Source organism: Terrapene carolina, unplaced genomic scaffold (assembly GCF_002925995.2).
Source record: "Terrapene carolina triunguis isolate 2854851 unplaced genomic scaffold, T_m_triunguis-2.0 Scaffold212, whole genome shotgun sequence".
Classification (NCBI taxonomy): Eukaryota; Metazoa; Chordata; order Testudines; family Emydidae; genus Terrapene; species Terrapene triunguis.
The window spans coordinates 6,986,221-7,002,086 of record NW_020664563.1 but is presented as its reverse complement, the minus strand read 5'-3'; the positions used below and the strand labels follow the sequence as shown (position 1 = coordinate 7,002,086).

General features: G+C 48.1%; 1 protein-coding gene across 1 annotated transcript in view; it reads right to left on the bottom strand.

The window, feature by feature from the left end:
• Positions 1 to 15,866, bottom strand: part of LOC113407557 (LIM homeobox transcription factor 1-alpha) — a 149,981-nt gene that overhangs the window by 3,894 nt on the left and 130,221 nt on the right. The window contains exon 4 of the mRNA XM_026656198.1: positions 2,409 to 2,578. Within this exon, the coding sequence (XP_026511983.1) occupies positions 2,409 to 2,578 (170 nt within the window). The remainder of the gene's footprint in view (positions 1 to 2,408; positions 2,579 to 15,866) is intronic.

Genomic DNA, 15,866 nt, shown 5'->3' with positions numbered 1-15,866 from the left:
TGGGTGTGACTGGAGGCAGGGCCTTCTTAGTGGGGGGGTCTCAGCTATGGACCAGCTTCCCCATCAGTTCACCAGAGACTGAGTTTATTGACCTTCAGGTCATGCTGGAAGGTCCAGGCTTTTCCAAGGTGCGGGAGGGTAGGCAGATGGGGCTGGTGGGAGGGCTGTAGTACTGGGGAATCCCAGACAGGTTTCAGCTGTGGGACAGACTGAGCACCTCCTATTGCGACCGGTGGAGAACCTCACAGATAGGGCACATGACTGTAAGATGTTCTCTCTTCCACGGACGCAAGATCACAGCCAGGCCCAGTCCGGCTACCTGCAGCTTCCGATCATAAGAACTGGCTGGGAACATCAGAACAGAGATAGGTTCTATAATCTGGCCCACAGCCACTCAGGACCTTAAACACAATAGAAGAACTTTAAAGAAAATCAATGTCTAGCTTGACAGGGAGTGAGAGCAACAATTTCTGCAGCGAAGTAATGTCCTCGGGCATTCCATGCCCATAAGAATGGAATCCGCAGCAGCCTGAATGAGCCGTTAGCCTCGATCAGTGATGAGAAGGAGCCCCGTATAACAAACAATTACTGTAATCGAGCCTTGAAAAAACACAGCCGTTTAGCCGTAACTCTAAATCTATCTGCCGGAGCACTGGTGGGAAAAGGCCCTTTTAATGATGGAATGGAGAGAAGGGGCCAGATCCCCAGCGGCTGTCAGTTGGCGTGGCTCCATTGTCTTCAATGGACTTGTTCTGATTTACATCAGCCGAGTAGCTGGCCCAGGAGGACCGCCAATTGGAGGATAATATGAATCTCAGAGTTGGGTGAGGATGGAGTCAGGGATATATTGTCCAATGGAACCACCAGGACAGACGCACTGCTCAGCAACTGAATCGATGTTATTGGAGTCAATGATCAGATCTCCTGCTTTCTTTGGGTTTAACTTCATGAAGTTCTAGGACATTAAGGTCCAGCAAACACCTAATCTGAGCAGAAATTGCAGGTGCTTGGGACTTTTTTAAAAACTAGACTTAAAACACTGAGAAATGTACAATAGGAAGGAAACAATCCTCCGTTTTTCAGGAAATAGCCGGGATGATCTAAGAGATCCTTTCCACCTCTAACTTTCCTGGATGATCTAAGTCAGTGGTTCTCAACCAGGAGTCCAAGGGCCCACCAAGCAGGGCCAATGTTAGACTTGGTGGGGCCCAGATCAGAAAGCCAAAGCCCCACCATGCGGGGCTGAAGCCTGGGGTCCCAAGACCCATCACCCGGGGCTGAAGCCGAAGCCTGAGCAACTTAACTTTGCAGGGCCCCCTGTGGTGTGGGGCCCTGGGCAGTTGCCCTGCTTGCTACTCCCTAACGCCATCCCTGGCTTTCATATGCAGAAAAAAAATTGTTGTGGCACAATTGGGCCATGGAGTTTTTATAACATGTTGGCGGGGCTTCAGAAAGAGAAAGGTTGAGAACCCTTGATCTAAGAGATCCTTTCCACCAGAAAGTCCTGGGGACAGGGGTCGTATCCTCTACTATGTGTTGTACGGCACCTAGCACACAGTGTCTGGGACAGACGCTGCCTTACAGAGACTACAATCTCAATAGACAAGACAAAGGGGAATCAAAATCTCCATTTTACAGACAGGGAACTGAGGCACAAGGGACTTGTCCAAGTTCACACAGGAAGTCTGGGGCGGAGCGAGGAACCAAACCTGTTCTGCTGAGCCTTGTGCCGGTGCCGTAACTACAAGACGATGCTTCCCCCAGCTAAGCGCATCAGTGGTACGAAGCAAACCCGCTCCAAAGAAAGGATATTACTTGTTAATCTTCCTCGTGGAAGATACCATTCCACCTGACTCCCACCAGGATACTGAGCACCCAGGGAGATATAAGCAGGCTCTTCCGTAAGATTTTTGGAATCTCTGGGGCACTGGTAGGTGCACTTCATGTGTGCCACAGACAGCAGTAACTCCACCCGCCCTCCCCCAGTGAACAGGGCACGGGACTGGGACTCAGCAAGTGTAAATCGGTGTCAGTCCAATGACTTCAGTGGAACTAGGAGGATTTACTGCAGCTTGGGGGTTGGCCCAGAGTCAAAGAACTACCCACCATGCTGCGCGCACACAGGCGTTCATATTTACACTTACAGCACATACCTTCATTTCTTCTTGCATGCACAGCTGGGAAATTTGCTCACATTTGGAGGTGCTTTGGAAAGCTGAGTTCCCTGGGTACGTCTGGCTGCACAAGTACATGTTACACACACACACACACATATGCAACAGAAACAGAGCAGGCCAGATCCTCAGCCAGTGTAAATCAGCACCACCCCAGTGGCTTCAATGGAGTGACACCGGCTGAGGATCTGGCTCGACATCTCCAACACGCGGATGGTTCTCTTATCATTGTACCTTCCTGCATGGCTTGGAGGAGACCTCGAATGACGCTTTGAATGCCCTCCGCTGCTGCGTTGTCAGGATTGTCCTGGGTCTCTTGGGACGCTTGTGATCCTTGCTGTCCTCGACACCTTTCCCGGGACCGTGGCCCATTTTGCATAGACTCTCTTCATCGTCACTTTTACCTGAAAGAATTAAGCAGGCCCATGAAGGTGATGGACAGAGTGTGCCAGCTTTCTGGGCGGTGCGTCTTGGTTTAGCTGAACTGTACATTTTAGCACCCAGATCCTCAAAGGGATTTAGGTGCCCAACTCCCACTTGGCGTTAGAAGCCTGAGACTTATTGACTTTCAATGAGTTTTAGGCTCCTAAGTGACTTGTGAAAATGGGATTTAGGCATCTAAATCACTTGGTGACTTTTGAACCCTTAGTACATATATCTACACTTTTTAAAGACTTTTTGCTGCAAGTTCCCCAGCCACCCCGCCAAACCTCACATAGATTTATTTACACTTTCATCTGACCATGTATATTTGATCCAAACCACCACAGACTTTGGGGATTCCACATTCCCCAGCCTCCTCATAGTTTCCTATCCAGCCTCCTAATCACAAAGTGGCAGCCATCTTCCCTGAGAGCAGCCTGGCTTCACTGAAAGCAGAGGGGATGGCCATCTTCACTAGAGGCAGCCTCACTTTTGCATGCAAAGCTATTGTGGAATTACTGCCATCTTGACTGGGGGAGGTTTGGCTTCAGCCCTGTTGAAAGCAAGGGGAAGTGGTGGCCATTTTGAACAAAGGGAAATTCACAAGTTTGAATTCCAGGATTATGTGAAACGAACTCCACCAAATATTGTGAGATTCATAATAAAATCACACGGGTTGGTCACACCATAATAGGGCTTAGAATGGAAGTCTAGATGCAGCCTTAGCTATGGAGGCCCAACCCACACTTCCCATAATTCCAGATTCTTGTGTTAAGCACTTTACAAAGGTATCATTATTCCCATTTTACAGATGGTGAGACTAAGGCTCAGAGAGATGAAGTGACTTAACCAAGGTCACACACCAGATCGGGGTAAAGCTGGGCCTAGAAGCCAGGACTATCCACTGTATTGTGTCTCTATTGTACAATGACCTCCTCAAACCACCCTTCTGTTGTTGTCTTGTGGGTCTCATCATCACACACTGTGCCTGGACAAAAGAAGGGCAAGGCCATTCTTGACTGATCAAAAGATATTGCTGTGCATTCACTTACAGATCATAGATCAGGCCAGATTTAAATGTGTACGTATGGAGTTTATATAACAGGACATTATGATTTTGGGTCAGGAATACATCCAAGGTGAAACATGAAACCGTAGAAGCTTCTCCCTAGAATTCATGTGGGAGAACTTTTCTCTTAAGAACTAAAAATGCTGTAGCAGTCAAATATTACAGAGAGATAAAGAGGGGACAGGCTCTGACCCCCAAATCCAAGGTCTAGATCAGGGGTAGGCAACCTATGGCACGTGTGCCAAAGGCAGCACGTGAGCTGATTTTCAATGGCACTCACAGTGCCCGGGTCCTGGCCACCGGTCCAGGGGGCTCTGCATTTTAATTTAATTTTAAATGAAGCTTCTTAAACATTTTAAAAACCTTATTTACTTTACATACAACAATAGTTTAGTTATATATTATAGACTTGTAGAAAGAGACCTTCTAAAAACGTTAAAATGTATTACTGGCACGCAAAACCTTAAATCAGAGTGAATAAATGAAGACTCGGCACACCACTTCTGAAAGGTTGCCGACCCCTGGTCTAGATGTTCTTCATAATTTAACCTGACAATGTGAAAGTGAGATGAAAGGACTAGCGCTCGATGTTTGCAGAACTGTAGGCAATAGGAGCATACATCTCTTCTCTGACATAAAACCACCCAAACTCAGGCACTTGGGGAAAAACAAGAATTAATGCCATGTGAAGTTTAAACTTGTTTCATATATTTGTTAAAGATTGGAAGGAATTTGAGGGGGGTTTTCTCGTCCCCTTTTTTTCTCTATTCACACCACCAATTTATGATGTAAGCAGTCTCCGCTGAAGGTTATATCCTGTGAGAGCTAGACACCTGTGGAACCTTGCTTGAGACAACAGTGTCAGCACTAGAAAAAGGAATGACGATTTATAAATCCATTTCGAGGAAAGCTGAACTTTCTACACAAGGACAGGAGGTGGAGCCTGAAGCCATACAAGTTGGACATTTTTCCCTGGAGGTCTAAAATACTTAACAATTTATAAACTCGCTGCTTAGTGCCTCAGGTGGCAGATTAAAAGCTGAATTGTCCAAACAGAAGAGCAGGAAGGGAAGTAATTTTGGCAGCATGAGCAATACAGATGGATCGGAGTTCAGCTGATGAATTCACTGTATTTTCAAAGGCTGTAACTTACCTCTCAACCCCCAGACTCTGAAATGAGGGACAGTCACACTCAAAATGAGAGACAATGAGGGACAACCCACTTTAAAATGAGGGACAAATTTTTTTTTATTGGACACACTGGGTTTGTTTGTAAATCAAAGTACAAGCATACAAATAGCCTGGAACTTATTATGATGAGACTAAATAATGATTCTGTGCACTAAAAGCATACTTAAGATGCTAAGATGAAAATAATGCGAGCGCTTGTTTCTTTAGAGTCTGGTTCTTGGCCTTTACCTTCAACCATGACTGTCACAGGCTTTGGAAGAGCAAAGCATTAAAGCAAATTAGTGATTTTTTATACTAATGAAATACAATAATACAGAAAGAATGTTAGGATGAACCCATACAGTTAAGATCAAGCTCCAAACTGAGGAGTGAGGTGACGGGGCAGGTATTATGGCAACTCCAGTTTTCTTGATCCAAGTTTGCAGCTCATAGGAAAGGGGAGCAGGTGGATCAATGAAGTGGCCCCTCAGTTCCCCAGGGATGCTGATGGCCCTGGCTGCAGGGAAGAGCATGGGCAGGGGATCCCCCTCCCTGGCAGAACGGATCTGCCTGCGAACCACATCCTTGCAGCTGCAGATGGTCTCCCCGAAGCTGGACTGGAAATGTGCCTCCACTCACCTGAGCCTGCAGTCCAAGCCACTGGAGAAACCCAGCCAGCCCAGCTCCAGCACAGGCAGCTCCATGTCCAACTACTCAAGGAAGCAGGTGACTGAAGAGCAGTCCAGGGAGGTGCTAAGCAATTGCTCGGCTGCCCCTTCCTTGGCCCTGGGAGCCAACACGGGTGCCTGAAGGATGCCCTTGATCTCAGGCTCCGAGAGGAATTTGGGCACCTTCCCCCAGTGCAGGGAAGCCCTCAAGGCGTCCCTTGCTCCACTTGCTTGCAGCGTGGCAGTGACTGGTTGCGAATGCGAGGTGTGACGACATCACGCACCAAGACATGCAGCTCACAAACAGGAACCTGGCTGAGCAGCCGAATCGGGACTTCGCAATGCCAATGCATAGGACTGAAGGACAACTTTAAAAATCAGGGCCAGGCGTGGGACGCCCTGCACAATGCAGGACGGTTGAGAGGTATGGGTTGGAATAGCCATTCCACATGACTAACAGCTCATGGGATTTGCTCCAACAGTCTAGATCACTGGTCTGTCTAATTTGAAACCCGTTCTATACCACAGCAGACCATTGTTCCATTTTATAGAGCAGCCAACCTCCTAGCACGCCTGACCAGTTCACTGATCCATCCACTCTGGGCTCTTATCTCCTGCCACCCAACTAATGGTACAAATGGCCTAAGACCGCCTAAGACCTTCTTTCCCATGCAGGTCATATTAGTCAATATTTACCTCTTGGGTTAATGTCAATTTCACATCAACAGACGTCAATATTAATTTATTATTCAGTAGAACTGGCTGAGATTTTTCAACCAAAACTTTTTTTTTTGGTAAAAAAATTCAGATTCAGCCACATCAAAAAGTTTCAGCAAACTGGGCTCATTTTGCTGAATTGCTTGGGTCGAAAATACTACAAAAAAAAAAAAATTCTGAAAAAATCAAAACATTTCATTTTGACTTTTCCTAAATTGAATGTTTTGCTTTTTGGTTCAAAATGACTCTTCGTTTCAAAATTTCCTTTTGTTTTATTAGAAACAAGCAAAAATGATTCTATTTTCTTGAGACTAATCATTTTGTTCTAACTGAAATGAAGATTTTTTGTTTCTTTTTAACTTTATGGTTTGCCAAAAATTTCTAACAATTTCATTTCCAGTTCAACCCCAATCCTTTTTTTTTCAGTGAACTGAAAAACTCATTATCCGCCCCCCTCCCCCCCTCTATTATTCAATTCCATAACGGAATTTTCTAAGCAAGTACAGAATTCTGGGATACAGCTTAAAAGAAAGACACTATACAAAATACAGGCCTGCGTGCTTCCTACAAGATGCCAACTCTGTCTACTTCACTATCAAATCCACATTTTAAAATCAGTAAGTCTGAAAGATTCGCATCCAAGAGTTTTAAAAGAGCTGTCTAAAGAGCTCTCTGGACTGTTCATGTCAATTTTCAATAAGTCTTGGAACACGGGAAGTTCCCGAAGACCAGAAGAAAGCTTAGAATGTTTAACTTACCCTGGTCTCTGCACATATTTCACTGCCCCGCAGGCTGTGTCCAAGGAGATACTCCAGACTGAAGTATCCCTTTCACAATATACTGAGGTTCAGTTTGGAAAAGTAACATTTTATGTCCTTGAAATTCCACAAGGATTTTTTCTGTGCTCCTGCACTGAGCTATTGGAGACAATAACCCACTGGGTCTTGTCCTGTTCCAAGCCCCTCGACGTCTACTGGCTGCAGCACCTTCACAGCTTGCCCACACTGCAGCAGAAGCCTGGGCCAACATACGTCCATGGACCGTTCCAAGAGGAAGTGTTTCCATGATGAACTCACAGTTGAAGTTCCGGATAGGGCCAACGAGCAGGTCCAGTTCCAAAGACTTGCGACTAGGGAAAAGCCATGGTGAGAGGCAAGCGGAAAGACTCCGGCTGGCCGCACAGAGTGAGGACAGGGTTTCAGCGCTGGAGCAGGCACTTGCTTCCCAATTCTTGGAACAGGAACAGTGGCTAAGGGAGGCGGACATTGCTCAGCAGAGAGAACCGTTTGAGCGGCTCATATCTATACTGGCTGCCAGATCATTGGCTCCTGCTGCCTCTCCCACACCATGGCCTGAGTCCCCTACAACGTATCCTCAGTCCAGAAACAGCTCGGAAAACTCCCTGGTTGGGTGACCCATGCAATCAGTCCCATGAGCAGCCGGGCAGGGCAACTTAGTCCCATGCAGGCTTTAGTCTTGAACCCCCTTCTCCTGGGGATGCCTCCACCCCCTTTCCCCGGTGTTAAGTGTGCGAAAAGAGGGAACGAAGAGAAAGGAGAATGGGGGGGGGCAGGGAACATGGCATGATAGGGGGTTTCTGTCTTGTACATGGTTTCACAGTTTGCACTTTATGCTCATTTGTTGTTATTCTTTTAGAAAGATCTTGTTGTAACTGGTGTTATGGTGTTGCCTGCCTGGCAATGGGTGAATGTTGTACGGTTTTAATACATGTTTACAACTAAAGCTTTTTATGTCATCAAGAAAGTTTATTGCTGTCCCTGCATCTCATGATACAATCCAATTTGAAATAAAGGTGAACACATGATGAGGGACAATTAGGAATTAGTAAGCAGACCCTAAGCCTCTATCTGGTTCCGTTCAGCAAGCCACACTTCAATCACTCCCTTATACGAATCCTCATTGTGAATCATGCCCCCACCCATTTCATAAGTCGTCTTGTCATTCGCAAGTACTTTGCATGGTAACCAGCACCCCTGCAGCACTGAGCCCCCCCAAATCAATTAATTCCATCCCCTCCCGCCCACAAGCACATTCATAAAGGTGCTAGTTTCCCTCTTCCATTGGGCCGTACACGCCCATAACATGGAAGGGAGCACAAAGCATCCCTGACTTCTGTTGCCTGGGCATAGCCAGCTCCAGCTGTGGTAGCTGCATTTCTTGGCTGTGTGTATCGGTTCAGTGGCCCCTCGCCCACACAGGTCCTTTCAGGGGGAAATGGCTCACCTCTGGCTTCACAAAGATTGGGAGGAGCACAGCAAGCCACAGTGAGGGGGACAGCATTGATGACACTGGCCTCCAAATGGGTCTGTAGCCGCCTCCAATGGATTTTCAATCTGCCCAAACCACATTCAACCACCATTCTTCACCTGCCGAGAGCATAATTAAACCATCTTTTGCCAGGGCCTTTGCAATTAGGGTATGGTTTCATAAGCCAAGGCAAAAGGGGGAATGCAGGGTCCCCCGGAACAACGGTGAGGACAGTAGCTCCACTGATGACAATGTCATGTGGTGGGAATAGTGTCCCAGCCTGTCCATGAACGTAGGCTCCCGATCAGCGAAGAACCCTGGTCTCATGAACTTTTCCAGTGCATTGGCATTACTAAATCTCCCTCTGTAGTCCACGAGGGCTGGCATAACAGTGGGGTAGTACCATTGTGGAGGTCAAATTATGGGCAAGAGTCCCACCAATGGCTCCAGCGCAGATAGAAACCCTATTCTCTGAAAGCCAGCAATTACCTCAGGAATATCTTTAATGCCCACCGCCTTGGGGTAACCCACACACCTGATTGCCTCAGAAATGTCCACCACTGATTTATCCGCAAATTGACTTTCCAACACCAAACTGGGTTGGCAACAGACCTGTAGCTGTCTAGTGTAACCAGCTTCCAGATGGTTATAGCAACTCGCTTCTGGACTGGGAAGGGTGCCCTCATGTGTGTCTTTACGCCAGACGGTCGGGGCAAGCTGCCCACAAAGCTCCAGAAATGTAGCTCTCTTCATGCAAAAGTTCTGGCCCACTGCTGGTCATCGCAGGTCCCCATGATGATGAGATCCCACCAGCCTACGTAGGAGACATCAGCGGCTATATTGAGTGTCATGAGCAGCATGAGCGAGTGCGAGTCTGCCATGCCTGGATACATCTCCTCCTCCTCCATGTTGAGCTCTGTCAGATGCCTTTGGTGGGTCAGAAAACACAGCCGAAATGCCCACCAATGCCTCACGGAAGCTCTGCCCGTTTCCTGACACAGGAGTGAAAGTGCAAGCAAGAGAACTTGAAAAGGACCTTCTCCCTGTTGCTCGGCTGGCAGTGTTGGCGGGCTGTTCAAACTTCCTGTAACGTGCTGGGTGCACTGTAAAGTTTTCCCATAGTGCACCATGGTCAAAGGCCTAGAGCAGCCACATTTCGAGAGAGCAGTAGGGAGTCTGCGGTATGGTTGGTTTGACTCGGGTCTGCGTGCTGCAGTGTGGATGCCAGAGCCCCAGGTTTGAAAATTCTTAACGTAGGGTTAACAATCAGTGTAGATGCTCTAACCTGGGTCAGATGACTTGAGTCCCACTAACTCTGGGCTTACAGTGCAGTGTAGACATATGCTCAAGGAATTCAATCTATTTTGCTTAACAAAGTGAAGGTTAAGGGGTGACTCCATGACCGTCTATAAGTACCTACGTGGGGAACAAATATTTAATAATGGGCTCATCAATCTAGCAGAGAGAGTAATTAACCACTGGAACAACTTACCAAAGGTTGTGGTGGATTCTCCATCACTGATCATTTTAAAGTCAAGATTGGATGTTTTTCTAACATATCAGTTCCAGGAATTATTCTGGCCTGTGCTATACAGGGGGTCAGACTAGATAATCACAACAGTCCCTTCTGCCTTGGAATCTATGAGTCTTTGGACTTGCAATACTTCAGTGGGAGTTGAGAGCACCTGGTATCCTGTAGTGCGCACTCATCATATAGCAGGATCAGGCCCAAAAGTCATTTTAGGATTATTTATTTTATGGTAGTACCAAGAGGCCCCAACCAAGACCTGGGCTCCTTTGTGCTGGGTGCTGTACAGACACATAGTGAGAGACAAGGCAGAAAAAGGTTGGGCAAGAAAAGAGAGAGGGGCTGTGACTTGCCCAGGGCCACAAAGTAGGTCAGTAGCAGAGTGGGGTACAGAACGGTAGTCTCCCGTGACCCACTCACTGACACCTCCTGGATTTTATTATTGCTCGTTTACTTGGGAACAAATCCACGGCGCTCTCCCACCAGTTTAAGTGGTGTCTGCACAGCAAGTTAGCAGAGACTGCAGCAGGAAGGTAACCACCAGCGTTCCTGTTCTGCTTCCGTATGGTGGAACCAGAAGCCACAGAGGTAGGGATTTGAAATGCTTTTGAAAATCACTAAGCACTATGAAATTGTTTCAAACCGTTTTTATTCCAAGTCTGAAGTTATCTTGATTAAAATAATAGTAATCCATGACGTGGGCATGTTTTTTTGAAAACTGAAACCATTAATTAGTGATTTTTAATGCCCCCCACTGTAATTTTCTATAACAAAACATCCCTTTCATTTTTTAATTCCTCAGTTATTAGTCCAAACTGCTTTTATTTCTTCACCGCTCAGTGTCTCCCCACAATTGTTCTCTTTACCTTGTGTCCGACGCTGCTTTGTGATGCTTAACTCAATGTGGCATTTTGGGACACAGCTTGCACAGAAGATGCTATGCAATGAACACTTTATTGTGCTGCATAATTAAGAGACCTTATTTATGACTTAAATACTGTATTGGTAACCTCGGTTATTAATCCTCAGAGAAGCACCTTGAAAGCACTTGTAAAATGACCATTTTACTGTGTACGAACTCCCCTCTAATGTGCTGTAAATCAATCATAACCTTTCCAGCAAAGCTCCTCTAGGATCCGTTGGGGAAGTGTTTATGGTGATTACACCTATAATGAAGCTAAGTGGCTTGTTTTAACAACATGATACGCACAGTGTGGGCAGGCTTGGAAGGGGCTTCATTGTAGGGATAAGCAAAATGGCAGTAATTAAGGCCAACCTTAGAGGATCTGGGAAGAGTCTCCCAGCCTCTATGTTTCCATGTGCCCACAAGGTGGGGACCCTGCTCATGGGGAGCTGAGACTGACTCCGCGTCGGTGCAATGCAAGCTGAAAAGCAGTTCTAGGAGGTCTGCACTGAAGCCAGAAAAGGTGGATGTGGTCTTTGACAGACATGGGTGTGGTCTGGGGAAACTCCAGCTGCACGCCACACCTTGCAGGCTGTAATTTAAAGCAGGCTGTTGGCTGTGATCTCTCTGGCCCATTTCCACAGTAAGAATCAGGGGGGTTAAGCAGGGCTCTGAAATAGAATGGGCCACATTGAAATGCCCAGATTTGCAGACATATTTCTGTTCCTCTTTCAATTAATTATAAGAAACAGTCAAACCTTACTTCACCTTGCATGATCTCTTGAAATGTGTGTTAACTACTTAGGGTATGTCTACACTACAAAATTAGGTCGAATTTATAGAAGCCGGTTTTATAGATATCGGTTTTATACAGCCGATTGTGTGTGTCCCCACATAAAATGCTCTAAGTGCATAAAGCCGGCGGACCGCGTCCACAGTACCGAGGCTAGCGTCGACTTCCGGCGCATTGCACTATGGGTAGCTATCCCACAGTTCCCGCAGTCTCCGCCGCCCATTGGAATTCTGGGTTGAGATCCCAATGCCCAAATGATGCAAAACAGTGTCGCGGGGGGTTCTGGGTACATGTCGTCAGGCCCCTCCCCCTCCGTCAGAGCAACGGCAGACAATAGATTCGCACCTTTTTACCTGGGTTACCTGTGCAGACAACATATCACGGCAAGCATGGAGCCCGCTCAGCTCAGCTCACCGTCACCATATGTCATCTGGGTGCCGGCAGACGTGGGACTGCATTGCTACACAGCAGCAGCAGCTAACTGCCTTTTGGTGGTAGACGGTGCAGCATGACTGGTAGCCTTCATCGGCGATCTGGGTGCTGGCAGCTGTGGGGCTGGCAGCCGTAGGGCTGCATTGCACCAGCCCTTTGCCTTTTGGCAGTAGATGGTGTATTACGACTGGTAACCGTCATCGTTGTACAGCAGTGGCTGGAACTCCGTATGTGCCCCAGTCTCCCATCCCCCCAGTCATATTCTGCTGCCTTCACAATGACGATGATGGCTATCAGTCGTAGTATGCCATTTTCTGCCAAGCGCCCTGTTGGATCATCGCACATTAGCAGAGTCTTCCCTGAGCAGCAGATCGTGCAATAGGCCTGAAGGCCATCGTCATCATAACTGCCAAGCGCCCAGTATTTGCTGCCAAGCACCCAGAAGATGCCAATGGCTATCAGTCATGCTGCACCGTCGTCTTAAGATGTAAAAAATAGATTTGTTCTGTATTCATTTGCTTCCCCCTCCCTCCATCAAATCAACGGCCTGCTAAACCCAGGCTTTTGAGTTCAATCTTTGGGGGGGGCCATTCTGTGTGACAGTTGTTTGTGTTTCTCCCTGATGCACAGCCACCTTTGTTGATTTTAATTCCCTGTACCTGTATGCCATGTCGTCACTCGCCCCTCCCTCCCTCCCTCCTTCCCCTGGTCCGTCAGATACTAGTTTCGCGCCTTTTTTCAGACCAGACGCCATAGCTAGCACTGGGATCATGGAGCCCGCTCAGATCACCGCGGCAATTATGAGGACTATGAACACCACGCGCATTGTCCTGGAGTATATGCAGAGCCAGGACATGCCAAAGCAAAACCAGGACCAGCCGAGGAGGCGATTGCAGCGCGGCCACGATAGTGATGAGGAAATTGACATGGACATAGACCTCTCACAAGGCACAGGCCCCAGCAATGTGGAAATCATGGTGTTCCTGGGGCAGGTTCATGCCGTGGAACGCCGATTCTGGGCCCGGGAAACAAGCACAGACTGGTGGGACCGCATCGTGCTGCAGGTGTGGGACGATTCCCAGTGGCTGCGAAACTTTCGCATGCGTAAGGGCACTTTCATGGAACTTTGTGACTTGCTTTCCCCTGCCCTGAAGCGCCAGAATACCAGGATGAGAGCAGCCCTCACAGTTGAGAAGTGAGTGGCGATAGCCCTGTGGAAGCTTGCAACGCCAGACAGCTACCGGTCAGTCGGGAATCAATTTGGAGTGGGCAAATCTACTGTGGGGGCTGCTGTGATCCAAGTTGCCAGGGCAATGAAAGACCTGGTGATATCAAGGGTAGTGACTCTGGGAAACGTGCAGGCCATAGTGGATGGCTTTGCTGCAATGGGATTCCCAAACTGTGGTGGGGCCATAGACGGAACCCATATCCCTATCTTGTCACCGGAGCACCAATCCACCGAGTTCATAAACCGCAAGGGGTACTTTTCAATGCTGCTGCAAGCCCTGGTGGATCACAAGGGACGTTTCACCAACATCAACGTGGGCTGGCCGGGAAGGGTACATGATGCTCGCGTCTTCAGGCACTCTGCTCTGTTTCGAAAGCTGGAGGAAGGGACTTTCTTCCCGGACCAGAAAATAACCATTGGGGATGTTGAAATGCCTATCGTGATCCTTGGGGACCCAGCCTACCCCTTAATGCCATGGCTCATGAAGCCGTACACAGGCAGCCTGGACAGGAGTCAGGACCTGTTCAACTACAGGCTGAGCAAGTGCCGAATGGTGGTGGAATGTGCATTTGGACGTTTAAAAGTGCGCTGGCGCAGCTTACTGACTCGTTCAGACCTTAGCGAAAAGAATATCCCCATTGTTATTGCTGCTTGCTGTGCGCTCCACAATATCTGTGAGAGTAAGGGGGAGACATTTATGGCGGGGTGGGAGGTTGAGGCAAATCGCCTGGCCGCTGATTACACGCAGCCAGACACCAGGGTGGTTAGAGGAGCACAGCAGGGCGCGGTGCGCATCAGAGAAGCTTTGAAAACGAGTTTTGTGACTGGCCAGGCTACGGTGTGAAACTTCTGTTTGTTTCTCCTTGATGAACCCTCCGCCCCCCCCACAGTTCACTCTACGTCCCTGTAAACCAACCACCCCACCCTCCCCTACCCTCCCCCCTTCGAGCACCACTTGCAGAGGCAATAAAGTCATTGTTACTCCACATTCATGCATTCTTTATTAATTCATCACACAACTAGGGGGATAATTGCAAAGGTAGCCCGGGATGGGTGGGGGAGGAGGGAAGGAAAAGGACACACTGCAGTTTAAAACTTTAACTCTTATTGAAGGCCAGCCTTCTGATGCTAGGGCAATCATCTGGGGTGGAGTGACTGGATGGCCGGAGGCCCCCCCACTGTGTTCTTGGGCGTCTGGGTGAGGAGGCTATGGAACTTGGGGAGGAGGGCTGTTGGTTACACAGGGGCTGTAGCGGCGGTCTCTGCTCCTTCTGCCTTTCCTGCAGCTCAACCATACGCTGGAGCATATCAGTTTGATGCTCCAGCAGCCGGAACATCGACTCTTGCTTTCTGTGTGCAAGCTGATGCCACCTATCATCTTCAGCCCGCAACTTGCTCTGTTCATCCCACGATTCAGCACGCCACTTCTCCTCTCGTTCATATTGTGCTTTTCTGTAATCAGTCATTGACTGCCTCCACGCATTCTGCTGTGCTCTGTCAGCGTGGGAGGACATCTGTAGTTCTGTAAACATGTCATCACGCGTCCTACGTTTTCTCTTCCTAACCTTCACTAGCCTCTGTGAAGGAGAAACATTTGCAGCTGGTGGAGGAGAAGGGAGAGGTGGTTAAAAAAGACACATTTTAGAGAACAATGGGTACACTCTTTCACGTTAAATTTTGCTGTTCACATTACACAGCACATGTGCTTTCGTTACAAGGTCGTATTTTTCCTCTTATATTGAGGGCCTGCCGGTTTGCTGTGAGAGATCACTCACGCAGTGCCAGGCCACAGATTTCAGCTTGCAGGCAGCCATGGTAAGACACAGTCTTTTGGCTTTTTTAACCTTCTTAACATGTGGGAATGGTTTCAAACAGTAGTGCTCTCATTTCCCATACCAAGCACCCGTTGGGTTGGCCATTTAAAATGGGTTTGCAATGTAAAAGGAGGGGCTGCGGTTTCAGGGTTAACATGCAGCACAAACCCAACTAACTCCCCTCCCACACACACCCAATTCTCTGGGATGATCACTTCACCCCTCCCCCCCACCACGTGGCTAACAGCGGGGAATATTTCTGTTCAGCAGAGCAGGAACGGTCACCTCTGAATGTCCCCTTAATAAAATTGCCCCATTTCAACCAGGTGACCGTGAATGATATCACTCTCCTGAGGATAACAAAGAGCGATAAGGAATGGATGTTGTCTGCATGCCAGCAAACACCGGGACCATACGCTGCCATGCTTTGTTATGCAATGATTCCAGACTACGTGCTACTGGCCTGGCGTGGTAAAGTGTCCTACCATGGTCGACGGGATAAGGCAGCCCTCCCCAGAAACCTTTTGCAAAGGCTTTGGGAGTACATGAAGGAGAGCTTTCTGGAGATGTCCCTGGAGGATTTCCGCTCCATCCCCATACACGTTAACAGACTTTTCCAGTAGCTGTACTGGCCGCGATTGCCAGGGCAAATTAATCATTAATCATTAAACACGCTTG